The sequence below is a fragment of the Epinephelus fuscoguttatus genome, linkage group LG4 (genome assembly GCF_011397635.1).
Source record: "Epinephelus fuscoguttatus linkage group LG4, E.fuscoguttatus.final_Chr_v1".
Classification (NCBI taxonomy): domain Eukaryota; kingdom Metazoa; phylum Chordata; class Actinopteri; order Perciformes; family Serranidae; genus Epinephelus; species Epinephelus fuscoguttatus.
The window spans coordinates 16,553,023-16,579,546 of NC_064755.1; the positions used below are offsets into that span (position 1 = coordinate 16,553,023).

Sequence of the window (26,524 nt, forward strand, 5' to 3'; positions counted from 1 at the left end):
GTTCATGGAAAGGCAGCTATGGTAGGTATGTATCTGGCACAAAATGAAGAGGAGGCATTGTCTAGTGAATGCTCAGTTTATTCGGATATATTAAGGCTATAGCTGAGGGAGAGCTCAACCACATATTTCACATAATCTCACTTTATGTCCATTTCTGTCTTTTTTTGTGATAGCCTAATTGTGGCAACAAATCTGACTTTATCTGCCAAACCAACAGATTTGATTCAAATATAGCAGGTCAAAATTCGTGTCGAGGCATCACAGTTAAGACAAATTCATGAATAACATTACATGTTTATTCCCTTTCAATAAAACCAAACTTAATGGCATCACATTTGAACCCACAGTAAACTTCCTCTGAGAAGTTTGCATGGTCACAACCCAGCTGAAATAGTCAATAATAAAGCGCAGTTCCCATTTTACCATTGCTCTTTCCATTTCGAAGCTTGCTGAACATGTTAGGTAGCAAAAGTGGTGAGTTATGTTTGTGGCTCATAAAGTGGTGCTATGACAGCGCCAAAAGGAAATGTTTTCTATTACAGGAGAACGTTTTGTGCGTGTTTATCTAGTGCGGCTCATTGGGTCAAGTGAAATCACTCCCTTTCACCCAAATACATGCCCGAAACTAACATCCTGTCTTTCTCTCTCTCTCTCACAGAAACACACTCACACGTCATTTTATTTGGTGTATGTAGAGGTGACACCCCACACTTTGTCAGAGTCAGACAGGTCACTGTATGACTTGTTGTCTGAGTCGTCATTAATAGCTACAGCAAAACACCGAGCAGACAGGTAATGGGCTGAGGGGCTTCTTGTATTTTCTGCGATCTTTTGTTGCATGTCAATTATCTTTTATAAACTGCATTTTCCCACGGTTTTCTGCATTTAACACACCATGGAAATTCCACCTTAAAACCCTCTCGTCTAACAAAGTCCTTGTATTAAGCCACCTCTGATGTTAAAGCACACTGTGACATCCTGTTTAAGCAGGGATATCAAGCCATGGAGGAAAATAATCTCTTTTCAAAAACATTTCAGATACAGAAAAGCTTTTCCAAAATTCAACCACCAAATTCATCACAGTCCCTGTCTGCTTTGGTTCTGCTACGTAGCCTATAGGGTGTCATGCCTCATGCTAACTTCCCTGAACGCTGCCTGCCAAAGTAATAAAAGAGAGTTGCACAGTGAGCGAAAGAGTCATAAAAGGTACAAAAAATATGAACTAAAAGACCAATAAACTCTCTTATCATTTTAGGCAGGAAAGCGATCAATCAGGGAAGTTATTACGAAGATCATGTGACACAGATTTCATGGGCCCAAGCTGGGGGCTTGCTGTCATAGGGGACAGGATTTCTGGCAGTGGATGTAGATGCCACCTCGTGCTGTTGTTCCTGTCCTTCATCCCTCTCCCCCTGTTCAGCAGCCTCACCTCCGCCCACCCACGCAGGAAGCTCCAGGCCTGGCTGCGAAGAGAACGGCTTTTCCAGCACCTTGAGGACCCGCTGGACCTGCAGTGAAGAGAGAAGTGAGAGCAGCTCAACACCCTGAAAGTGAAACACTGAAGAGACCCAAATGGAATTGAATTCAACTTAAGTGCATCCGTATCTTCATTTCTACTGTGAAGCCACTCTTACAGGTATAGTTTGGATTTTCTGCAGTGGGGTTATAAGGGCGTCCTTATCAATAGTCAGTGTATTACACACGGTGGATGTTGGTTGGCACATTCCCATTTTGGAGAAGCAGCAGGGGTGCCGGCACGGAAGCTAAGTAGTGTACTGGTGTGGACTGGGGGCAGCTGCAAAATGCATTTTAGCCACCTACAAAAATCTCTAACAGTTTAAGCGTTCGCTATATAGAGAGTATTTTCACGGCTTTAACTTGACGCAGACAGTTACCCATCTATGCTCTAGTCAAAGCCACCAAGACTCCATTGACAAAAACATTAATTTTGTCTCGCTGAACACAAGAGCTGCTGATCTAGCACTGGCTTGACCACTAAGTTTGTTTGTGTTGTTGTGTGACTTCGGCATATCCAAACTAACTCTTTCAAATGCCCAAGTCACACAACAACACACACAAACTAAGTGTGGTAGACCAGCAGCTCCTGTGTTCAGTGATGTTAAATCCCTGTTTTTCTGAATGAAGTCTGGCTTTGAAGAGGGTGATATAACCTTCAGCTCCCTGTCAGAAATCGCTGTCTGGCAGCAAGAAAAAGTGGTGAAAACATTTTAAATATAGCAGACACTTAAAGTGATTATTGTGTTTTTTAGGTGGCTAAAATATGTTCTGTATGTTCTCCTCTCCACAGCAGTACATTGCTTAGCTTCCATGGCGGTATTCTGGTCTGCCTCTCCAAACTGGGGGCATGCCGACTGACATCTACTATATGTAACACACTGACTATGGATAAGTGCCTCGTACAACCCCACTTCAAAAATCCAAACTATCCCTTGAATGCCAAAACTTGAGGCACTGTAGATACTATTACTGTTAAAACTGTAATTATTTTTCTAACTCAGATGCACAACAGTCTAAACTAAAACAAGGGTATGATGACTCAACTTTCAGTTGTAAAAATAAACAACAAAATGACAGTGGAAAGAGCCTGACCTCCGAGAAGTCACCATTCTCTGCAGCCTCAATTGCATTCTGGGCGATGTAGTTCCTGAGCACCACGCGAGGGTTGGTGCTGTCCATCACCCTCACCCTCTCCTCCTGCGCTGCTTGCACATCACTCTGGCCTTCCAGCTCCCGAGCCAGACGCTTCCTGCAGCAGTGATAACACAACACAGTCAGAGAGTGAGGCAACAACAGACTCAACACCCCCATTTCCTCTTCTTTCTCTCTGTCCGCCCCCCTTTATCAGTCACACTTCCACCCATTACCATCCACCCACAAATCTCTCATCCGGTCCGTGCAGTTCCTCCACCCTCTACTCTTGTTTTACATGCCAGCTGTTTTGCTATCTCATCATTTCCTTCACGTATCTTGCCTCTTTCTCGCTATCCACCCATTAATCCCCTCCCAGAATCTCACCTATAGCGTGCGATCCAGCGGCTCCACTCTTCCGCCTGTCTGGTTTTCAGCTCTTCCTGACTGATCTCCATCAGGTCTCTCAGTTTGCTGAGTCTGTCCAACTGTCTCGCAATTGTAGCCCTGTCTGAGATCATCTGGAACAGTGCTGGGTTGCTCTGAGCCATAGAGAGCAGCATCGCCAGCTCACTGTCAGCAGCAGACAGAAAACATAACGGTGATAATCTTTATTGGCATATTGCAGAGAGCAGAGGACCACAGCTGCCAGTGCAGGCAATCCAGGTTTTAACAGTTGCTAGAAACGTTATGGGGAATCTGAGGTAATGAGATGGAACCAAACAAAGATTATCTTTATGCTGCATTCTGTTTCACTGACTATGCTTAGGTGCACAAAAAGATTAAGTTAGGGAGGAATTCAGATAACGTGTTTAAATGTGTTAACTCTCATTACTCTAAATCTATTGCTTATATCATACAATATTCCCTCTATGGCTTCCAAAGAAACATAATTACCAGTCGCAGAGGCACACTAGGCAGCGCTGATTAAATATGAATTAAGATTCTGTTACTGCACTGCCTATTTATCACCTCAGTGTTTTCAGGCACATATTTTAATGTACAGTTTAGCTGTAAAATGAGAAAGTTTGTTCTGGCCTGTTGGCAGTGCTTGCCAGCCGTTTTAACATGGTGGCCAGGTCACAATCTTTCTCGTTTTACAGCTAAACAGTACACTAAAACATGTTCCTTAAAACATTTGAGGCAAGACATAGGCAATGCAGTAACAGAATCTTGATTCATATTTGATCAGCGCTGCGTCGTTTGACAGTTTGACCGCAGTTCACAAGCAGTGACTGACATGATTGACAGCTGCCTTAGAGACTCCTCAGCTCTGATTGGTTGTTTTCGTCTAGCTGCCTTGGATCAGGAGCACCAGGAGGAGGCAGAAGAAAATTATTTTTCCATTGATTATCTGTCTCATGTACTTTTGTGTGGACATTGTGACAGTTTCATCAAATATGAGAAAGTTCTTTTTTTAAAAGTTACCAACTACACCTCAAACTGATGGATTGTGATGCAGCCACTGTACAAACAACTGTACGCAAGACCAATAGTGGCACCCAGAGGCTGCAATGTGCACCACACCAAACAAAACAAAAGTTTGGGACTATCTGAACAAAATACTGATAACTTTGCTATTCTTAAAATTTTACATGAATGGGGCAAAAATAAGTAAACCCTAATAATGTCCTAAGGTTGGTGCTAAAAGACAGGCTATTAGCACATAACATGTCCTGGGGAGCATGAATGTGCTCAATTATGACATGGCAATTTTGACCCAAGGGTCACAAAAATATTATGATTCATCTTATGCCAACAGTGAATATCCACAGCAAATTTGATTTAGGTTTTCTTTTGCAGCATTTACTATTTTATTCCTAATTTTTCAGCCTAACTAAACTAAGTTTTAATTTACATTTCCCTTCTGTGATGGTACGAGAGATGAAACATAGTGTGTCTGTACAGAGGGTAGCATGTGTGGCAAGCTCACCGTGGGTCCATTGTGGGTTTGTTGGCAGCCTTGAGCTCCTCTAAGGAGGCACACTGTTCCAGGAGGAGCTCTGTGGCTTTCTTGATGAGCTCCTCATCTCCCTCGTTTTCTCCCTCAGTGGGACAGGAAATCTGACTCAGGCTACGGAAGGTGTTGGTGAAGTCAGCACCTGCAGGGTGGGAACAGAGAAGGTTACAACAACGATGCAATGTCATGGTTCACCAGTGATTATTTAAACATGTTCTAAAAAATATTTAAATATGTTAAGTGTTGAAATAATGTTTTATATGTATGAATTACATCCTCAAACCCATTGCCTCTCACTAACTTAAATGCTCTCTCATCAGACTACCTGTGTTGTGCATGGTCTGCAGAAGCTCCGAGATCAAGATCTCGTCTTCAGGCTCGTCCTTCTTTAATAAGCCCAGCTTCTTCCTCATGATCTGCAGGTAGTAGCCGTTATACAGATCCAGGTACTCTTCCATAACGGCCTCAGCCCGGTCTGGTGGAAGCTCTGGAGCAAGAGCCTCTGCAAGCTTCATCAGGTTCCACCTGCAGATGGCTGGCTGGGCCTGATAGGAGTATCGGCCGGAGTTGTCGGAGGCGTTGCAAATGAAATCTGGATCGAACCTGAGACAGATACAGAAAGCTGTTTTTCTATTATCTGATAATTTATGGAGACTTTATGGAGATGACTGTTTTACTATGATTTCTACTTCTATACGATGATGGTGAATAAGTTGCTGCAGTGAAACAAAAAGACTCTTGACTTATATGCAGGCTTCCCACACATTTTTACCAATGCATTTTCAAAACTTTTCCCTAATGTATCCATCATATTTCACCCCACTTCCATGGCTTTATTTAAGTAGTTTAAAATGGGTAGGCCTAAGCACGTCCCAGGCATTTGTAGATAAACAATTACAACAACAGCAATTACGTTTTTTGTGTAATGTCAGACATGTTTTGGTATTTTCATGAACATATTTTAAACAATAGCCAAAATAATGGATTTGTAAAACTCCTCCAAAACTTTCTGTTGATTCCAAAGCAATTTCAGGCCTGAAAAACAATTTTTCTAACTTACTAACTTACATAACTTTTCCAGGAGTTTTATGACTGTGGGAACCCTGTAAATATTAAAAAGTGACCCTTGGATCAATCAGACCAACTGGCCATAATCACTGTGCAAATGTCTGACCTGTCCATGAAGCCATATGGACCATAGTCCAGCGTGAGTCCCAGGATGCTCATGTTGTCTGTGTTCAGGACTCCATGGCAGAAACCTACACACTGCCACTGAGCCACGAGTTGAGCTGTGCGCCGCATCACCTTCAAACAGGGACAAGACAGTAATCTAACGTGAGAGGGTTGCGCTGTATTCCCAGAAACATCTGCAATTTCTGACTAACTGGATGAAGAAAATGTCAAAAGTCTCCATCTAGAGTTTAATGCCTTGTTATAACATCTTAATCTCATATTGAGCTGAGGTCACAGTGAATGAGAACAGACAGTCACAGTGACTCAGCACATGCAGTCACTGAAACATCCACAGCAGCTTAACAGGATAAGAGGATCTAAATTTGGCTCCAAACAGTAACGTCAGGCCTTGTTTCGGAGACTTGCAGATTCAAGTAAACCTCCATAAACATGTTAGTCTTTTAGTCATTACTCAAGTGCCATTTCGCTGGCTGAAATATGTATGTTACCAGTGTCACTCATGTGCTCTGACCTCTCTGAAGAAAGCCACGTTCCTCTCCACCCTGTCTGGATGATTCTGCTGGATCTCAGGGTAAAACACCTCAATCACATAATCCATCATTTGACCTCGGATCTCATCGCGTCCATAGCTGGGACCCTGACGTCCCGTGAACTCGTCGGCCCGCTTGAAGATCTCAAAGGATCCGAACCTGCTCAGAGAGCGCACAACTGAGACAAACAACTCTACTGTGAACATATCGAGAAGATCAGACATCCATGATAAATGAAAGAGAGGACGATATGCACTCACCTGAGGAAGGTGGGAGCAATGCGGAGGACCACAGAGCATCTTTCATGGCGAGGGTTCCCGCTGTAGTACACATCTCGCACAACCCTGCTGTCAGAGGTTACTACAGAGCCTGCTCTGGTGGTGGGAATACCCAGGAAGAACATCACCTCACTGCACAGGAACTCTCTGATACTGGAGCGCAGGACTTTACGGCCATCAGCTTGTCTGTGGAGGACAGAACAGACAGATCATCACAAGGAAAGGTACATTTTCCCCGACTACCCAGATAGAGAATGTTGGAAAAGCCACATCTCAACTGTGTCAAAGCTTTACAGACCCTCTAAAACTCATCTGACATTCTTCAACCACATCTGATTTTTTAGATGATCTGACACACACACACACACCCATCTATCTATCTATTTATTAGGGATGGGGGAAAAAAATCGATACAGTATAGCATCGCAATATTTTTGTGTGGCAATATTGTGTCATCACACGTTGCCAAGTATCGATTTTTTTATTATAGAAATTATAAAGATGACAAATACAAGTCAAACTTTAGGTAGCCTACTAGAATAATATAACCAATTGCTTTTTCAGTCCACTAAATACATTTTGCTGCTGCAAAAACATGCCTGAGGTGAGATGGACAAAAATGAAAACTTGATCTTATTAGTTAAAACAGATGTTGACAAAGTTTACATTTGGGGACATAATTAACAGTTGAAAAAAGGTAATAAATAACAATATAACACAGTAATCTTATCCCAATACTCAGCATATTGCAACATATTTTAAACCAGAATATATTGTATTGTGACTTAAGTATCGTGATCTGGTGATTCCCAACCCCACTTTCTCTCTCTCTCTCTCTCTCTCTATATATATATATATATACACACACAAATATATATGCAAATATAATCATAATGCTAAATAAACTTAACAAATTGCCAGTGTTGTTATTAGCAGTTTTACTATTACAGTGTACTGCAGTTCTGCATGTGGTTTGTCCCTGTGGTATTGCTGTTTGTTGCTTTACTGCTTTGGTAAGTACAATCAATGTCAAACACTGAACTGTCTCACTATGTCATTACTTTCAAAGTATCAAAAGTTGGAAAACTATAATGTAATATTGGTGAATGTGTATTTAGGTAGTTGGTAGTATCTTTTATGTATTTCATATTTCTATAATACACGGTCCTGTTGTATTTACTTTTGATGGATAATATTATATAATACATGTGACATAATATAATGTTGTGACAACTTCTACTTCACAGAGGACATCAGACTCGAAAACCAGTGGGAAAATACAGCTGCGGTCATGAAGTGAGACAGCCAACTCACTTAAAACAAGAAAATTGACGTTGCCAAACTCTTATGAAACAGAAAACAGCAAACTTAACAGTAAACTACAAACCAGCCAGTCCATCATGCTGGGGAATGTGGGCATCGCTATAATATAATATAATATAATATAATATAATATAATATAATATAATATAATATGGCTACGTCCTTAGTTTATTTCGTAAAAAGAGTTTACCGCTACACAACCTGACACAAATAAACACCTCCAGTACCTGGAATAAGGGGTCAGTCCGGCTCCTTTCACCTGGATCTCCCACCGGCCGCTCGGGTTTTCCCGCAGCAGTTCGGGGTCTTGGCCGGGCGGCACCTTCACCTCCCCCAGGTAACAGGCCGCCCCGTCGCCCAGCTGCCCGGCGAACTGGCCGAATTGGTGTCCGCAGTAGCAGTGAGCAGCGGGCTCGGATCCTGGCATGACTTTGGTTCCGCTCAGATACTCCGGCCCCAGCGGGTCGTTCATGACCTCCTCCCCGTTGAGCCCCAGCAGCGCCAAGGCTTCATGTGACACCGCCACGAACCGGGGCTTGGTCAGCGGCTGCGGCTTCACCCGGGAGAAACATGCTCCTTTCACCTGGCGGACACCCGGCTCCTCGGAGGAGTCCAGGGGAAGTTTCCGGAGGACGAGGTTGTCGAAGTCGAGCCGCTCCAGCGGGGAACGACTCATCGCCAGACCCATGTCATCGGCCATCCCGGCCGTAACGTTACCGAGGAGTCTGAGCGCGGACACACCGGGGATAAAGATGCGTGACGGTGCGAACCGAGGTCCTAAATAAGCCATCCAAACAGGGCCATCTGTCTGTATGTATCCACTGGCGCAGGTTAAATAAAGTCACTAATCATGCTTTCATAATCCTGCAAGCTACAGCGGATGTTTGTGAGACACCCGGTGTTACATTATTATTGGTCCGACCGGGAACACGAAACCAAAATCATTTAAGTTTCGGCCGTAACTAAAATGATTACAAGTTAACAAGGTAGAGATAATAAAGTTATCTTCATAATTTGATTAAATCATCCCAAATATACAGCAACATACATCATTTTAATAAAACGACTAGACTCTAGGCTGCAGGAAAGTTAATCATCATTGAGCGCATTAAAGGAGCATTGCAGATTGCAACCAGCTAAAACCTCTCTCGATTGTTTTACCTAAAGCCGAATTATCCACAGATGTCTCTTCTTTTCCAAAACAAATGGATCAGGTGATTACAACAGTAAAAACTCTGAATAAATAAGTTTGACGTTACGAATCAGTGTTTCTTCAATGCTGTTTGGCAAGTCTCTTCCTCTCCAAAACGAATGGACCCAGTGATTTTAACCACTACAAACACTGAATAAAGTAGTTTTGCACTAATAATAACTGTTTTTCCAATGTGGCTCAATTACGGAGGGGCTTCCAATTACTGTGGTCAACATACAAATGCAAAAGGCCCCATCTAGAGCCTGTGTCTGGTTTGTCCGTTCTAGTAGTGTAGAAACATGGCGATCTCCGTAGACGAGGGCCTGCTCTACATTGTAAGGTAACGAAAACACAAAAATTCTAATTTTCAGGTGATTATACATTAAAGAAAACATACTATTATATATATATTCCATTTCTGCTTGTACGTCCCCCTAAATCATACGCACTGGACCTTTAAATCTCAGTATCTCTGCAGCAGGGTTTTTAAAAAATGAACATTTTTGAGGCAAACAATTTTGTCTTTAGTTAAAATCTTTTAATAACTCATTACAGAAGTTAGGATTTAATGTTTGGTTTGTTAACAATGACAATACAACACAAAGGCATGGGGAAACATATCTTGCAGCAAATACAGGCATTCATACCATTAACTCTTGGCAATTCTCAAACATACAGATTAAACCTTTGGAAATGACGTGAGAGGGAGACACACACATAATGTTTAAGGTTTACAGTATTATACTGCTGAGGGACTGAGAGGCATGACTACATCTGTTCCAAATATTTTCATCTCTTACTTAAGCATGATAGTTGATGCATCAATTGGAAGACAGGTAATCTGAGTTAGTTTAATGTGTGGATGACTTAATTATGTTTGTGGCACTGATTCATTTACTAAAGTTCCATATTAGTTCATTTCACAAATTAAAGACAGCAAATTAACTCCTTTCACATCTTATAAATACATCTGAATAATTCCACTACTGTACATAGAATCATTTAAAATTAAAATTGGGAATACCTGGGAACTAACGTTGGATTACGGCCTCGCAACCATGTTAATTCTCTGTTTATACTCTTGACTTTGTTGGGACATCTCCCGTGTAACAAAGCTCCAGGGGATTTTATCTCGTCAATCTTTATGCGTGCAATAAGAAGCTCTGTACTACAGATACAGGTCAGTGTTGGTAATATAAAGCCTCAGCAGAGGAGGCAATCTGAGGGTCAAAGGCAGCAGTGATAGCAGTGTAAGGCTTTACCTTCCAACTCCGACCAATCTAAACCATCAGTTTCCTTCACAGTAGTCAAAACAAGTCCATAACAAATCATTACGGTCAAGTTCAATCCTAAATTTGAGGGAAACAAACCAATCCCTGTTCCCTTTTTTACAATCAGACTGGCAAGTGATAATGCATATATCATAAAAGTACAAACAGCTGGTGCGCTGAATGACAGATGTTCTCATGTGGAGGTTTCTAGAGATGTCAGTCTGTACAAGATGCATATTTTTGTCTCAAGTATGAACCCTTACTCACAGATGGAGCCAGTTAAAGCCAAGATGTGAGGGTGCCTCATATTGGAGGTACAATCAAATACGCAAAACAATAAATGCTTTGCTCATCCTGAGGCACATTTAAGCCTGTCCTGCGTCAGGTCTCTGCTGAATGTCCGAGTGACCATAAAATGAAAGGGCTATGGTGATTTAAACCGAGACCAAGACAACACAAATTAGATGGTCTATATTTAGGGCAGCAGTATTTATAAAATAGGCCATTCATAGTTATATAAACACAGAATATTAGAAAATTGCACGGACCATTTGGTTGTTGTATGTGTACGATGCATGTAACACACATATTTGCCATTCCTTTCAGCTCACCATTAGCCCTTACTGCTGCAATATGAGGCACTTGTCTGTTGATGAGGGCAGGACCATGCACATGGGAAATCATTTTGTCATATGTAGGTTTTGAAGAATATGCATTTCATCAAGACTTAAGCAAATAATGGTGAACCATCCAATTCAGACATTTTTGACATTTACCTCACACCATGAGGACCACTCCATACTTTGACTGACTTGCTATTTTACTTTGTCCTTCACTTCCTTCAATAGGCTGCATGTATAATACAAGACCCTCTTATAAAGTGCTGGACTCGAAATGGGCCATTTACCAAAAATGCTGGTTGGCACCAGAAAGGTGGAAGGAATACGGAGACAGCGTTAGAAAAGTGTGCCTCTCATAAAATGGCTCAGTCATATCAGGGCACGTGACCGGCGATGATTCTGATTATACTTCTCAGATAAAAACTCTGGGGCGAATTCACAAAAAACTTCACAATAACTCAAAAAGCAACCATGTCATTCTTAAAGCACCTGCAAAATGTGAAACACACCTGTAACTGCACTGCCAAGCAAATAGCGTCTCGGTGCTCCTGGGCTATTCGCATGTATTTCAATTAAGTAATATACTGTATATACATTTGGTGCAAAATTGGCCCCCCTTCTTTGCAAACGAGCCTCATAGCAAATACAGACCAAATCACAAAGACCAGCGCTAATAGCTACTTGAAGTTACAGTGAAATTATGAGTGTCTTCAGAGAGTTGGTGACAACTGATGTACCTTTACAAGTGGTGTCATGCCCAGCAATGACCCAAATACAGTTTCTGTCAAGTTTAAATCTACTCACTGAAGTTCTGAGGAATGCCTCTGAACCTCATCAGTCAGGACCTGTTACTCACCATCCATGTTCCTTTTCTCTCATTTATACTTTGCCAGATACAAAACAGCAAATCGCACTCAGCTGCAAATCTTAATGGGCATGTCTTTGCTGTGATATCATTAGCACAATATCTTTTGCGATCAGACCTTGAGACGAGGCAGATAGCAGTTGCAAGTGGTGTGCAATCCATGGTGCCATCAGCAGCCGCGATCCATTCTTTGTGAATTCACCATTTGTCATTTCAAGGAATGGTAGGGGAAATGTAAATCTATTTTAAAAGAAATTATTGGCATTTGTAAACCTTACAAAATGCAGGATTTGCACAAAAATATGAAAGAAAATGAAGAGTACTGTCATAGTTTCTTTGGCAGTACGGCCCTGCTGTGTCTACAGGGACATCTCTACGAGGTGGGAGGCTCGTAACCCTCCTGAGGTCCTTGTTAGTTCATTGTGTGGGCTGGTGAAACCTCTCCTCCAGCCTCAGCTCCTGTTTGTAAGGCCATTGGTGAAAAATGCATTGTTTCAATAGATCAAAATTCGTGTCACTGATGGCTTAGAGCAGGGGGTGGCCGCAGAGTCTCCATTAAAGATTGGACTGCAGGCAAAGACAGCAGGACTCTACCTATACTTCCTCCAGCACGGTAGCAGGCGTATCCCAGCATGCCCATCATGACACCCTTAATGACTGTGCGCAACACCCAGCCAAAACGTGAGGGAGGTGCAACACTGAGAGAGAAACAGACAGAGAGACACATGAGAAGACACATACAGTATATTCCTATGACTGACTTTCTTTAATGTAACAAACTCACCTCATGATTTCATTTATGTTGAGCTGCTTCTCCCAGTTTCTTTCTATTCCAGGGACGTGACCCATTCCTACAACTCCAACCACCACGGCAGGCACTTCTATAAAACACAAGTATAAAACGTTCTCTTACATGAACAACTGAAACTTCTACACCCACATGTTCTTTATATTTCTGTCACCATGTATAAAACCTTAAGTTATCCAAGACAACAGTGATAGACTACAGTGGAAATGACAAACAGACAAGCCCTTAAATTCTGGATTTTCTGCTTTTAGACAAAGCAGAAACTATCCAGAGCAAATGCACCGCTGAACATAAGCAATATGATTCACAAAGCAAGAATTCCTATCATCTCACCATGATTGCAAATGTGCTTTTACGGTAAGTGAAACAGTAAAAATATTATCCCACTGTTTCTGTGAAAAAATAGTTAAAAATGTCACCCCTTTTTTTAAATACACAATGTGACTCAGCATTTCCATGATCAGTATCTGTAGCATTCAAACCACACTGTCACTACTGGGCGGTTCATTACGCAACAATTTAGTGAGAAAATTGATGATAGATATACAGAGAAGGTTGACATGTCTTGTTAGGGGAAAACACTGTCATGCCAAAGCTATACAATACTCTGATGGTAAATATAAAGACTACAATAAAATTCAAACCATGTAATGTTCAATTTATGATGAGAAATGCATAAGTAAACGAACACAATGAATAAAAAATTGGAATTAAACTATATGCAACAACAAGGAGGAAATACAATAATTTAGCTACAAAAAAAAAAAAAAAATCTACAAATAAGAACCATGTTATTACTATCTTATAGAACAGTGTGATACGCACTCTGGGCGTTACGGGGGGCCTCCACACAGCGTGTAGCCTGGCGGAGCGTGTGTGTGAGGTAGATGTCTCTTTCAGCCACAATGGTCTGATGGAGAGCAGGAAACTCGCCGATCATCTCTGACATGGTCTGCTCCAGCAGGTCCTTCTGTTTGCACTTCTCTACGTCCTCTTTACTGAAAACATAACACACAGTCCAACACAGTCGGTGGTGGTCACACAGGTAGGAGAAGACATTTTGGTTTTCAGTTCACATTGTATTTTGGTTATGACAGTATAAAGAAAAGAAAGAGGAACAAACAGTATGCTTCTGACACCTTTTATGTGTCCATTGTTAAAACCTCTTTATATAAGATGTAAACAAGGCTTATCCCTAAGTTTTAAATACTTTTTAAGAGGAAATATGTTTATTTTTCACCAAATTTTAGTGTAAAATGACTAAATTTGGGCAGAAGTTTGCATTTGCAGGAGACTTTGACAGCATTGTCAACACACTGTATTCATCAAGTACATATTCAGAGGATGAATCGCAGCACAACTATGGTGAGTCATGAGAATTTTTACTTTCAAGCATCTATTCTGTTTAGGTCTCCCTAGGCAATGCTGATTTATACATCAGAGAATCTAACGGCTCAATCAAAGAGATGTCAGAAGATGGACGCACAATCACTTCATGCAGTAAGCCTCCAGTAAGACCTCACAGACACCGGCAGTTAAAGAAATTGGCAGAGTTGCATCTACTCTGTAAAAAATGTGTGGGCGCACATTCCCTAGTTTTACACTGAACACACAGATGTACTGTAGCTACATTTTCTTCAAGGCAAAAAAATGCTCAAATCAAAATGTTAGCTACTGCTGCCACAATTCTCTAATATCTGACATTTACATCGAAGATCCCTTTTTAAAACCTTTGCATTTGTCCACCATTTCCACGAAATGGAAACCTCTTAAGAAAGACCATTAAACAGCATGTTCTGAGCTCAATTCAGTTCTAATTCATGTGCTGGGCGCGGACAAAAAATCAGTTAAAAAACAGCAATATCCTCATTTTTGGGTGAGTCAACATTACATCTATTCTGTCTTGAACAGCAGTGTCTGATAACAGCTACTGAGAAAGACAGTTCCAAAGTGACTGAGGTGAGCTCATACCTGATTGGGTCTGACAGAAAGCAAAGACCCCACGCCAGACGGGCCTTCTGCCACAGACTGAGAGCTGCAATGGCCCTCTTGAACGTCACAGGGATGGGCCTGTCCCCAAGGTGAAATTTACAGAACGGCACTTGTCCAGCCTGTGTGCGAAGAAAAACTTGAGGATAAAATAAACACTAAAAATGAAACTAGCATCCATTTTTTATAATTTCTTGAGTGCATGTTTTACCTCTTTGAAGGCCTCCCTAAACTCTCCTCCAGGAGCCATGCCCAGTTGCTCTGTGATGTGAGCTGAAACTTTGAGCAGGAGAATCTGCATCAGGCCAGACATCAGCCCATTCTGACAAACACACAGGGCAGAAACAAGAACACACAAAAACAAAGATATGCCGTCAGTGGTTCCGATTTTTATGCACGTACGTAAGCATAGTTTGGGAAAACCAGTGCACAAAAGACTAAAAGCTCTTTACTGACCCTAAATCCTGTTGTGCATTAGATATACTTATTTTCCCATTAACAATGAGTGCATGCTGCGATTTCCTTCTTTGCTTCTTACATCATAGGATAACAGTGGTTTCAAATTCCAAAACAGCACCATTACTTGTCTCTTTATGTTATCTGCTCTTGCTGTTTTTCACACTGCCGCCACTGTCAGTTCCCATCATTGTGAAAGCCTGACCTGTTTGATGGCCTGCTGAACCTTATCCAGGTTGATGTCTTTGGCTTCCCTCAGCAGTGTATTCTCGTCCATCTTGAGCATAGACACCCTGTACTGGCACAGCTCCACCACCACCACGTCTGGCTGCACAGCACGGATCGTCTGTGTGAGGCACAGAAAGAGCAGTGGGTATGTAAGATAAGGGACAGACACAGAATAAAAGAGAGACAAATGGCAAATGAGCAGTGAGGGAGTAGTTCAAAGTGTGGAGGAAGACAAAAAAAATTGTGCTTGGCAAAGGAGGAATGCCAAACTAAGGACAGTACATACACCAGGGCCAAGTCATCATCACTTTAAGGTGCTACTCTGCAGCACTTCTCTACATTCACAGAGTTAATCCATTATTTCACTGACAATTCACAGCATATCACATTTTAAAAGGGTGTAAGCAGCACAGTGTACTGTATAAATTCTGCTGTAAATTCTCATTGGCTCACCGTGGCCACATCCTTTTTGCTGCTGTCACTGAAGTGGGCAGTGCCCACCAGGTATAGGAGGCTGCCGTCAGGAGCAGTAAGACGGGTCACTGTCTCTGGGAGTTCAGGGGACGACTGGCGGCGCTGGGATCTCAACTGCCACAGCAGCTCCATTGCTTCACCATCAGCTAGACAGGAAGAACAGAAACAGTTTTTAAATACAAGAGGACAACTTTAGTGTTTGATGTCTTGATATTTTTTTTTTGTAGGGTTCTATATTTTTCTTTAAGGCACTAGATGTAGTTATAGCAATTTAAGTCCCGGTCCTTTTGACACCACCAGCATCTCTGGAGAAGAGATAAGTTGCAGCTATTTTGTAAACTATAGACAAGTCTAGGGACTACATGCACACCAGAAAAAACGTCAAAGTTTACAAGAGATTATTTACATAGTTGGAAAAATTGCAACAAACATCTCTGGCTATTAGTGAGGACTGTAACAAAACTATTGCACATGTACTTGCATCTGGAAATGCTGCATTCTTAAAGTACAATGTGTGATTGTATGGAGATAATTTACTATTGCCCCAGAAAGTAGCAAATCCCATACTTGTTGAGAGTGTATAGTTTGCATTACTTTCATTATTGTGTCATGCAGATTCACAATTTAAATTAGAAATGACAGTGAAAAGGCTGCTGCAATGAACAATCCTATTGATAAACTATCTGGTCTTAGAGAATTAACAAAAAACATTATATAGTGTGTAATTTTGTGTAACATAGACATGAGATGGCAATCAGTCATTCAAAAAAGAGCTATTACACCATACACACTTTTTAAAAAACAACTTACAGAGCCCCGGAGGTAGACAAGGCAGTTCCTCTTCTGAAGGGTCCTCCGATGGGCCGACTGACTCATCCTGCCAGGCATTAAAACAGCAAACAATGCCTTAGGCAGTTGACATGTTTACATCAGTGTGCAAGATTAAGGGATTAATCCTCTCCAAGTCCAAGTCTAGCCACTTTGAGAACTACGGGCTGATTGCACATAATTAGGTAACTGCTCAGGGCAAGTTAGCATAGCAGTGGTTGAGAAACAAGTCAACACCAGAATAACAGGCATGTTTTTACACAGATTGTATCATACTAAAACACTCAAGCTGTTCTGTGTGTCTTCTTACAACAGTGTGAGCAGGACATCTGGCAAAACATCAGTCAAAAACATCTCCTCACACACACACACACACACACACACACACACACACACACACACACACACACGAGGATTATAAGTGTAACAAACCTCTGAGTTGTTGTCTTGATCCATGTTTGAAGCACTGAGAGCTGCGAGTGACAGACAGCACGATGAAGACATGTTACCCAGTGAGACGTTCACGGACTCACAGCTAGCTACGGTACAGAGTTACTGACTGCTGACGTTGCTTTACAGCCAGCGTTTGCGGACAACGCAGCTAACAATTGTAACGTTAATGGTGAAAAGTGGTGACTGTCACTGGTTTATTATAGTAACACTGTCTCCGACGGGACTATCATTATGACTAGCAATAGGAGAGGCTTGCACAGATAAAGGAGAAGTGACTTTCCGGGGGGCAGGTTTACAAAATAGCTAACGTTACTTCCAGGTACGAGGTTACTAAACATTACATCGGTCTGGCTAGCTACCGGATGATGATAACAGCTAACTCAGGCTAATGTAGGCTAGCAAGTCCGGGGAGAATTACGTCACATTACACGCGCTGAAACGGAACAATTTAACAACAAATACCGCCATTACCTAGTTCAATGTTTTTGGAAAAAAGTACAATAGTTGTCTAGAGAAAAATATCCACAACTTACTGAGCAAGGCAGTTCGTATGTCAGTGTGCTCTTCGCCAGTACGGCAGTACCTACGGTGCTGGGCTGAATCTGACAGCCGCGGTGCATTCTGGTACATGTAGTCATTGACTGCTGGGACGCACACATCTATTTTTATAGTGAAAATGTTTTTAATTACTTTCCATTTTACCATTTCAGCACAGTATCAGTTCATCACAGTACAATCAACGTCTGGACTCTTTTTCTTATCCACGTTTCCACTTACATTAAGACCGTGACAGATTTAGCTCCTGGACAGTCTCAAAGATGTTAAAATCTACACATAAAAGCAGAGCTGTGCTTCAACATATAACATGCTCTCACACACACCCGTGCTACAAGTCTTAAAGTGCTTTTGGATGCATTTTGTGTGCTTGAGCAGTCTAACAAGGGAATCTGGGCTGACCTGTGTCATGACAATGAGTGGGTCATATTTTAAATTTCCACCAAAAGATGAAACTGGAAATGGGGAAATTAGGTGTCTCTCATCACAAGTGTGTACTTACTGAATGCCCCAGAAAAAAAGACTATGCATAGGTCTACCTATATTGTAGGTAAGCCCCTGATGACAGCACCAATGTCTTCTACAGTAGATGTCACATTGGTGAGTAAGTCAGTGAAGGCAGTTCCTTTATTGAAGTTCCTGTAATCATGTATGCAGCTGCAAGAAGTGTGTATGGTGAGGTTATGATAGGCACCCATCCCCTTGTCCATTCACTCGTTCCCTGTGAAAACATACCTTACACGCTTTGTTTTTACTACAAATAACAGACCGACTATTCTAACTATTAATTCCTTCGTAGCAGATGTTGGCACAATGTGAGACAGGGCATAACTAGCCTACCGAAATAAATTTAGATCGTGTCAGAGACAGCAGATGGCAATCAAAAGCTTAGTCATCGTGTAATAAACCTTCCTCTGAGGAACGATTTCACATCTACTCATCACTTCATTCACTTTACATCACAGCACTCCCACAAGAAGCCAGCAGAACACATAGGTCACACCAGTTGAGTCCAGCTCCATTCATCACATTAGAGTTGCTTTTAAAGTGTTCAGAAGAAAGCACCCACATCACTGCATTTCTGTCAAAGATATCTGATATCTATTAGATAAAAAGAGCAATATTGTGGTTACACGCCACCTCACAACACCACCCTTTTTATTATAGCCTGTTCCTTTGCTGTTCCTTTATATAATGTGCCAATTTCCTGTTATTAATGACGTGCAAATATAGTCAAGATCTGACACACGTTCCTAATCAGCACTGAAATGGCAATGATAAAGCCATGAAATGTGTGCTATATTTTAAACACCCCACAAACACTGAGTCATATACAGTGTCTATATGTGTAAAGCGTTCTGTGAAATATGATGCTGCAAGCGCATACATTATTGCCACACATATATTGTGATCTTTTGCATATTAATTGTGCAGATCTCAACTGTATTGCGTGAGCTACCTCTCTACTTGGCTATTGGGATAAAGGGACTAAGCGTTATCATATGTGTTTAAAATACATTTTGTTTGAAGCTATAATGCAGTCTTCTTTGCAGATATGCATCTCTAAGGTGTGTCTTTTTTTTCTTTGTTTGTTTGTTTAGAAAGCTTGCTCGTCTCCTGTTGCCACTGATCCGTTCATTAAGCCTTTTTAATATAGCTGTTTGACCCTGCACTGTAGCACCCTGTTGAATTAAATCACTGCTGGTTTCATTGGAGGGTGTTTAGCTGTACACAGTCATCCTGAGACATGACATCATTTCCTACAGCAATACTCTGGTCAGTGTTATCAAATACACAAACTTTTGTCTTATCCTATCTGAGTGGTTTTCCCATCTAAAAGCTGAGTCATTTTACTTTTACGACTACTAGAGTTCCATGTCATTTCCTCACTGTCCAATCCACCCATCACAGAAGTGTGTGAGCTAATTGAAAAAGTAGAGGTGGCTGCTGATAGGAGGTGATGGACATGGTGGTCCTGTGCACAGAGTGTTAGTGTCGGGAAGAGGAATTTCAATCAGCGTTCCTCTTCTTCTCCTCCTTCAACATTCCCCAGCAGCGATGAGCTCCCCGGGTCTCTCTGCCAGTCTATCCCTACGGTGTTCCTCATCCTCTTCTTCTTCAAAGAGCGTGTGATGTATACTCAGCAGCTGGTGCGTAGGGGCTCTGGTCAGGGGCGGTGGCTGACACTCTGGGTTTTCCTTCTGAGTGTGAGGCTCCCTTGGGGGAGGAGGAGGAGGAGGAGGGGGTAGAGGAGAGGACTTGGGGCTGAGGGCGTCCTCACTGGAGGGAGGGTTTGGGCTGACGCCATTTACGTAAGTGGTGGTGGGCAGGGTCACTGTAGAAAAGGCAGTGTTGGTCGATTCTGGAGAGCAAACCTTGGTTTCTGAGGAGACAAGAAGGGATTACCAGAGAGGGTAGAAGGAGAGAGGGGAAAGTCTCAAATTACAACAGTATAAACATCCACTATGCTCTTTCAAAGGTCGGCACCTTTTGCATGCCGAGACTGATTGGCCAACATGGAAAGCGGCATTTGCAATATTTAATAAACAAGTGCAATTTACTAGATTGAAAAACATTTTATGCTTATTTCCATTATGGATTGATGTATCCAAGGCACAGCTGTATGAGAAGTGATGCTGCATATTTCTGTTAGCTCATGCGTTGTTTACTTGGTTCACATGACGTGTAATAAAAAGTGAGAGTGAAGGGGAGGTTGGACGTACCTGTAATGGCACCAGACACATGAACAATAGTGTGCGTGCCTTCAAGGTACACTGTATCCATGTTGTGCTCTGAGGGTAGAGGCTCTGCGGTTGTGGTCTCCACTTTGGGCTTACGAATGGTCAGCATGTATGGGTGGACATCCAGAGAGAAGTTGCGAGTGTGCTTTTTCTCCATCCCACTCAAATCTACCATTGGAAATTAAAAGTCTGACTCATAAGGAGGTAGAACATCACATCAAAATAGCAGGTCCTCCATCCAAGGTATGCTTCAATTGATAGTTTGGATTTTTAAGAGTGGGGTTGTATAAGGTACTAATCCATAGTCAGCATATTACTACAGTACGTGGGGGTCAGCATGTCCCCATTTTGGAGAAGCAGGGAGGAACACCACCACAGAAGCTAAGCAATGTTCTGCTGTGGACGGGGTGAAGTAGCATAAGGTATTTTAGCCACCTAGATAAAGACCCACCTAAAATAATCAATATCAGCTTAAGTGTACACTGTATTAACAATATTTTTACCGCTTTAACTTGCTGTCAGACAGCCCTTTCTGACGGGAACTAAAGCTGTTGTCTATGCTCTCTTCAAACCACCAGACTCCTTTGACAAAACGGTAATTTTAACTTGCAGAACACGGGAGTTACTGGTCTAACGCTGCCTCAATTAGTTAGTGTGTTTGTGTTATTGTTAGGCTTTGTTGTTTTAAAGAGTAAGTTTGGATTTACCAAGTCGCACAATAATGCAAACAAACTAACTGATCAAGGCAGCAGTTGACCAACAACTCCTGTGTTCTGCAAGGTAAAATTACTGTTTTTGTCAAAGGAGTCTGGCATCAATATATACCTTTATAACAGCTTCAGTTCCCTTTCGGAAAGGCTGTCTGAGAGCAAGATAAAGTGGTGAAAGTCTTCTCAATATAGCGTATACTTAGCCTGATTTTTTTTTACGTGGGTCTAAGTGGCTAAAATGAGTTTTGCTGCTAGCCCCCATACAGCAGTGCATTGCTTAGCTTCTGTAGTGGTACTCCTGCCTGCTTCTCCAAACTAGGAGTGTGCCAACCACCATCTGCTGTAGGCATACAGTAACAATTGATAAATACCTCATACAACCCCACTTCAAATAATCTGAACCATCCCTTTAAACGACTGCCTGCTGCAGAGTTGGCTGATAACAAGCAATCCCTTTCACCTAACAGTCATTTGATCCACTGTTAATGTAAGAATATTGATTAGCACAGCTTTAAATGACTACTACATCACTACATACCTTTTATTGCAGGATATTGTGTGCTCTTGCTATCCAGAATTGGTGCAATGAAGTTGTCTGCCACTGTCTTTCGTCTGACTGGTTTGGGTTTTTCAGGCTTGGTGCTATTTTCCAGACGTGTCAGGGTCAGAGGTTCCTTTACAGAGGGCAGAAAACACAAAAACAGGTTATTATGTATTAACTACAGTTCAGGTAGCCAAACAATGATTACACAGCATTGAAGAGTTCTACATATTTTGGAAATCCCAAATGAGGACCACTTCCTGTGCCTCTTCAGGGAAAGAGGCTCTTATTAAGAGCTGATGCTGCATGGCTCAGTTGCATCTTGAACAGTCCATGGTGAAATGAACTGCTGTGCTCCAGTGAACAAGTTCTTGTAGTAAGTATTATTCTGTTTCTAGAGGACAGATTTTTTTCCTTCTGCTGTCACTGATGCTGAATGAATGTAGATGAGTTACAACTAGGAATATTCATTTTCTCTCAGGCAGTTGCCTTACCTTGAAGGGCTGAGGGAGAGGATTTGAACTTGGGATCCATTTCATCTTCTTGCGGGGCCGTTTGATGACCAGCGGCTCCCCAGCCATCTCTCCCACTCCGAGATCAGAGGGGTCCATGTTGGGATCGAGTGTTTGTATCCCAGAGTCCCTCACAGTGGGCGTAGCATCATGGTTGGACTGTGCAAGCGCAGCCAGCAGCTGCCTGACTACATTATCATACATGAGGTCACTCTCATTGGTGATGAAGTCCAGCCGGTTGAGCGACTTGATGTGGTCCCTGTTCTCATTGCAGAACATGGCCAGGATGTTGATGTCACAGAACTGAGATTTCTGCCAGCGCCGCCGTGTTTTAATACCAACTTTATTCAGTTTATCAAATACAAAGTTGGACTTGCGCACCACAAACAAGTGCAGCAAATTAACCAGAATGATGAGGTTCATGGTGCAGAGCAGAGCGATATCTACCGCTGCCATGATGCGCTGCAGCTGCACAGCAGGCAGCTTACAGTTGACCCTGAGCTTCAGCTCTTGATAGCTGCTAATGTCTGGAGGCTCACCCAGTGCACAAGTGAACTCATTCTGCCTTTGGCGGGCATAGTAGGCGCTCAGGTAGGAAATGGGGATAGAACTGAGGCAGATAATAGCCAGATGGCGTGCTAGGTAAAGCTTAGCCAGAAAGTTACTTTGGCCTCGTCTCTCTAAATATTTCTCAAACAGGTTCTGCTCGGGGCTTTTCTCCTTCTCTGCATTCTCGATGATCTCCCTCCTCTCTCGCTCAGTAATGCCAGGTCCTTTGGATTGGATCTGCTTCTCGATCTTTGGGGCTCTGCCCTCAGCGGCTCGATGATAGCAGTTATCAATCTCTTGAAGCAGGAAATTGAGCTCTGAAGTGAGCCGCGTAGAGGCGAGGAACTCCCAGCCCAAAGCAGGAATGTACATGATTCCAGCAAAGGCCAGCAGGGCATAGGGCAGGAACTTGTGTTCAAATAGTGAAGGCCAAAGGTGAGACTCCACACCAGGTGCAGCATCCCGCAGCTCTGTCCAGCAGTAGCCTCTTGCATACAGTGCCTGGTCTCTGGTGAAGTTGTGCGGTGTGTAACAGTATATGGACTCCTCTGAGGAAAATACAGACAGAAAGAATCAGACCAAACATTACTTTAATAAGTAGGTTGATTATCTCATAAGTATAAGTATAAGCTGACAGATGAATGCTGCAAAGCTACATCCTGGGTCTTATTTCCAGAATTTCATTCATCACTCCGAACAGCTTGCCTATTACATTGTGCTCTCAGATTTTATTTTATTGGCAAGATGTGGCAATGTGAGAACATGTGAGGGGTCAGACAAACAGACAGGTTTAAACAAAATCTCCTGTTTAACAATTTTATCTGAAGCACTTATTTGAAAGCGAAGGAATGCAAACATACCTGAAAACGCTGTTGTAATCATCCATTGTACTGTAAAACTGCTCTCACACACAGCTACACTGAGTACTGTCAGCCAAAAAGTTACCATCCAGTAGCTCTGTTTAGTGCAACCACTGTTTTAAACAGAATTTAATGCTCACCCTCACTTCACATCCGAATAGATCTTAAAGGGCAGTTCACCCTAAAATCAAAAAGTCATATATTTCCTGTTGCCTGTAGTGCTATTTATCAATCTAGATTTTTTTGAGTGTCTGAGATGTAGGCCTTGTTCTGAGCAGTTTCATGTAGGAACTATTTTCTTTCTACCAAAATATACCTGCCAGCTGTATCACTGCGCAGATGACGTGTGTATCCAATGCCAGCTCACCTAGCACCCCTGAGCTAGCTAACATAACAGCTCACCTGAGGAAGACACCATTCATGTTTACATCTTGCACTGTCATGAGCAAAAGCCTCTCGTCCTTGAGTCGATGCACGCTTCCCTATGCACAGTGATACAGTTGGCGGGTCTTGTTTGGTAGAAAGAAAATAGTTCCTACATTAAACTGCTCACAACAAGGTCTGTGGATTATCTTGAGTAACTGGGTCTATTTTCTTGGTGCTTTGGGCACCACAAGCCGAGTGCCATCTAGTTCCATTATGATAAAAAGATGGCAGGCATCTCTACAGCTGATATCTTCAACAAATGGCAACTCACACTAAAACGATCTAGACTGATAAATAGTGCTTTGGATAAGAGGAAAAATATGTGTTTTGATTTTGAGGTGAACTGTCCCTTTAAGATAATATGGATAATGGGTTCTTGGTGTTCCGTCATATTTCTTGCAGTAAATACAACTTGCAATGACGTATTCACATTTTTCTAGGAAATATCTTGCATCTATGTGATGTGTTTCATTTGTATTAGCACGGTATCTCTGAGAATCTTTTAGAATCATTCATCTGTTCAGCCCAAAGCACTGCGTGCCTCTGATAACACTCACGCTGCTTTGTGAAATGATCTGCTTGGCTCAGATAGAGAAACCGAGAGCTCTTCTTCCCATCAAAGTTGTTCTTTTTCAGTACTATCTGGTTCAGGGTTGCAGCAAATCCACTTTTAATCTTTTGAACTAAGTGCAGTGACGTCTAATATTACAAACAGTTTACTTGTCATCTAAATAATCTCATTTCTTTTCAATTGAACTATTAGAAAAAGTAATTGTAAAGCCAACATGTTTTATTATTATTTTGTTGCTAATAAGGGCAATATGTGCAATGACATCACTTTGTTACAGTCACAGAGGGCAGGATGCTGAGTCATCTAAAACTGTTTGGCAATGCCATAAATATCATTATAAAACACACCATTGAGGGAATACTGTAGAACCTGTCTGAACACCCACATCTTTCTGCTGCTTAAGTTAAATGCTCAGTCCCAGATGGTTAATGCTGCTATGCAGAGAGCCTGACTCAGCAGTGAACTACCATCTCTCCCATCACACCCAGCCCTCTAACCAAACACCCCCTCCTATCTCCCGTCGCTCTCTTGCCCTTTCAAACTCTCTGTCTGCTCCTCTGATGTCAGTGCTCCTTTTCCTTCCTTGCCTAATCTCCCACTTACACGTCTCCTTATAACTGTCTGTCAAAGAAGACACACAGTACTGCATGGCTTCCTCACAATATATACCTGGGTAAAAGCTAAGTTAGACTCTCTTGCTTTGGCACGTTACTGTGGCAATGACCCCCCTCTAGTGGCAGAACTCTCACCTGCAAAGTTCCTGGTGAAGACGAGGGTGACCAGCAGGATAGGGATGATGACTGTCCCTATAGTGACAACACGATCAAAAGGCAGCTCCAGTTTGAGCTGCACCATGAGGCCGGCCAGTACCCCGCCCCTCTCATCCTGAGAGGAGCCCGGCAGGATCAGCTCCTTCAGCTTCTCGCCGGCGAGTAGAGCCGTGGCCATGTCTAAGTTTTGATCGAGGATGTTCTGCATCCGGAACACGAAGGATGCACACTACAGCCTCCCTCTGGACTGGAGGCGAGGCCAGACACTCCCTGCTGTAGTTAAATACTCCTCAACACAGTGTGATACACACACACACAGATGTGTGGCCAACTTTAGCCTCTCTCACCATACGTGGGAAAGCAGCGGGTCATACTGTGTGGTCTTCAGAGCTTTGAGGCTTCTACAGTTTTCTACAGCTCTTGTCTTTTAGAAGAAGAGACATAACGTTCAAAAGCACACTCCTCGCTCGGCGTCTCCTGTGTGCATCCTTGTGTTGTGCCCCATTTCTACAGTGCCTGGCCTCGGTCCACACTCTCCGTGTGGCAGGTTGAGGAATGAGCTGAGTTTAGGAGGCGTCCTTGTGATCCCCAGGGAGAGTGACTGCTGGCTGAAGAGCTGTTACGTGAGCTTCGGTCAGGAGAAGCTCTGACCAATTCTTTCCTGAAAGAAAAGATGACCAGTTAGGGTGGTACAGTATGTGCATTTTTTTTAAAATGAAAGTACAGTAAGGTACAAGAAGCCATTTCTGGGAGCATATGTCCACTAGATAAAGTAGTGTGACCATGTTTCAAAGGAGCCACAGTGTGAATTTGTACTGTCTCACACCTTTCTCAGGGAAGCTCTCTGTTCTCATCCATCGTCCTCCATAGTGCAGTCATGTGGCTGAGGACGACTAATCCCCACTCTGTGACCAGTGGAGTGTGATAATGTGAGGGGGGGTATTTGCCTTTGATCATGCAAGGACACTAAAGGGCAAATTTATAGTATGCTAACCTGGAACTGACTAAAAACATAATTTATTTATAACCTTTTTATGGAGCCTGCTCAGCTCTTCCACAGTTCATCTCCTGCCCTTGCCTGGACTCCTAGTGGTCATTATTTCTGTGGAACAGCATGTTCACACGGGGATGTCAGGTGAACCCACACACTTGTCAGTGGGATGTCTTGTGT

The 26,524-nt window shown here is 42.4% G+C and overlaps 3 protein-coding genes across 3 annotated transcripts; all 3 read right to left on the minus strand.

Moving 5' to 3' along the window:
- Positions 1-75: 75 nt before the first annotated feature.
- Positions 76-8,828, minus strand: selenoo1 (selenoprotein O1). Its single transcript, XM_049573413.1, has 9 exons — positions 8,162-8,828; positions 6,594-6,797; positions 6,315-6,492; positions 5,784-5,914; positions 4,935-5,212; positions 4,583-4,751; positions 3,037-3,222; positions 2,611-2,767; positions 76-1,508 (listed from the first exon to the last, which is right to left on the minus strand). Exons 1-9 carry the CDS (start codon positions 8,722-8,724, stop codon positions 1,284-1,286), a joined length of 2,091 nt encoding a protein of 696 aa, XP_049429370.1. The 5' UTR covers positions 8,725-8,828; the 3' UTR covers positions 76-1,283.
- An 820-nt stretch (positions 8,829-9,648) lies between these two features.
- Positions 9,649-17,715, minus strand: trabd (TraB domain containing). The gene is made up of 10 exons (XM_049573434.1): positions 17,652-17,715; positions 17,098-17,138; positions 16,648-16,714; positions 15,817-15,983; positions 15,341-15,481; positions 14,891-15,001; positions 14,662-14,801; positions 13,516-13,688; positions 12,667-12,763; positions 9,649-12,580 (listed from the first exon to the last, which is right to left on the minus strand). The coding sequence occupies exons 2-10, from the start codon at positions 17,119-17,121 to the stop codon at positions 12,397-12,399; spliced, it is 1,104 nt and encodes a 367-aa protein (XP_049429391.1). The 5' UTR covers positions 17,122-17,138; positions 17,652-17,715; the 3' UTR covers positions 9,649-12,396.
- Positions 17,716-17,925: 210 nt separating this feature from the next.
- panx2 (pannexin 2) lies at positions 17,926-25,574 on the minus strand. The gene is made up of 5 exons (XM_049573414.1): positions 25,333-25,574; positions 22,160-23,274; positions 21,663-21,798; positions 20,397-20,582; positions 17,926-20,056 (listed from the first exon to the last, which is right to left on the minus strand). The coding sequence occupies exons 1-5, from the start codon at positions 25,559-25,561 to the stop codon at positions 19,713-19,715; spliced, it is 2,010 nt and encodes a 669-aa protein (XP_049429371.1). The 5' UTR covers positions 25,562-25,574; the 3' UTR covers positions 17,926-19,712.
- Between the last annotated feature and the right edge of the window lie 950 nt (positions 25,575-26,524).

What these genes read in the sequence shown, in the direction of transcription:
- trabd (XM_049573434.1), bottom strand. Translation starts at nt 17,121, where the DNA reads ATGGATCAAGACAACAACTCAGAG. An exon ending in TTGTCTACCTCCGGGGCTCT is followed by an intron (nt 15,984 to 16,647) that starts GTAAGTTGTTTT and finishes CTTCCTGTCTAG; the next exon opens with CTGATGGTGAAGCAATGGAG. An exon ending in TTTCTGTCAGACCCAATCAG is followed by an intron (nt 13,689 to 14,661) that starts GTATGAGCTCAC and finishes TTATGTTTTCAG; the next exon opens with TAAAGAGGACGTAGAGAAGT.
- panx2 (XM_049573414.1), bottom strand. Translation starts at nt 25,561, where the DNA reads ATGCAGAACATCCTCGATCAAAACTTAGACATGGCCACGGCTCTACTC. An exon ending in CTTCACCAGGAACTTTGCAG is followed by an intron (nt 23,275 to 25,332) that starts GTGAGAGTTCTG and finishes TATTTTCCTCAG; the next exon opens with AGGAGTCCATATACTGTTAC. An exon ending in CTCTCCCTCAGCCCTTCAAG is followed by an intron (nt 21,799 to 22,159) that starts GTAAGGCAACTG and finishes CCCTCTGTAAAG; the next exon opens with GAACCTCTGACCCTGACACG.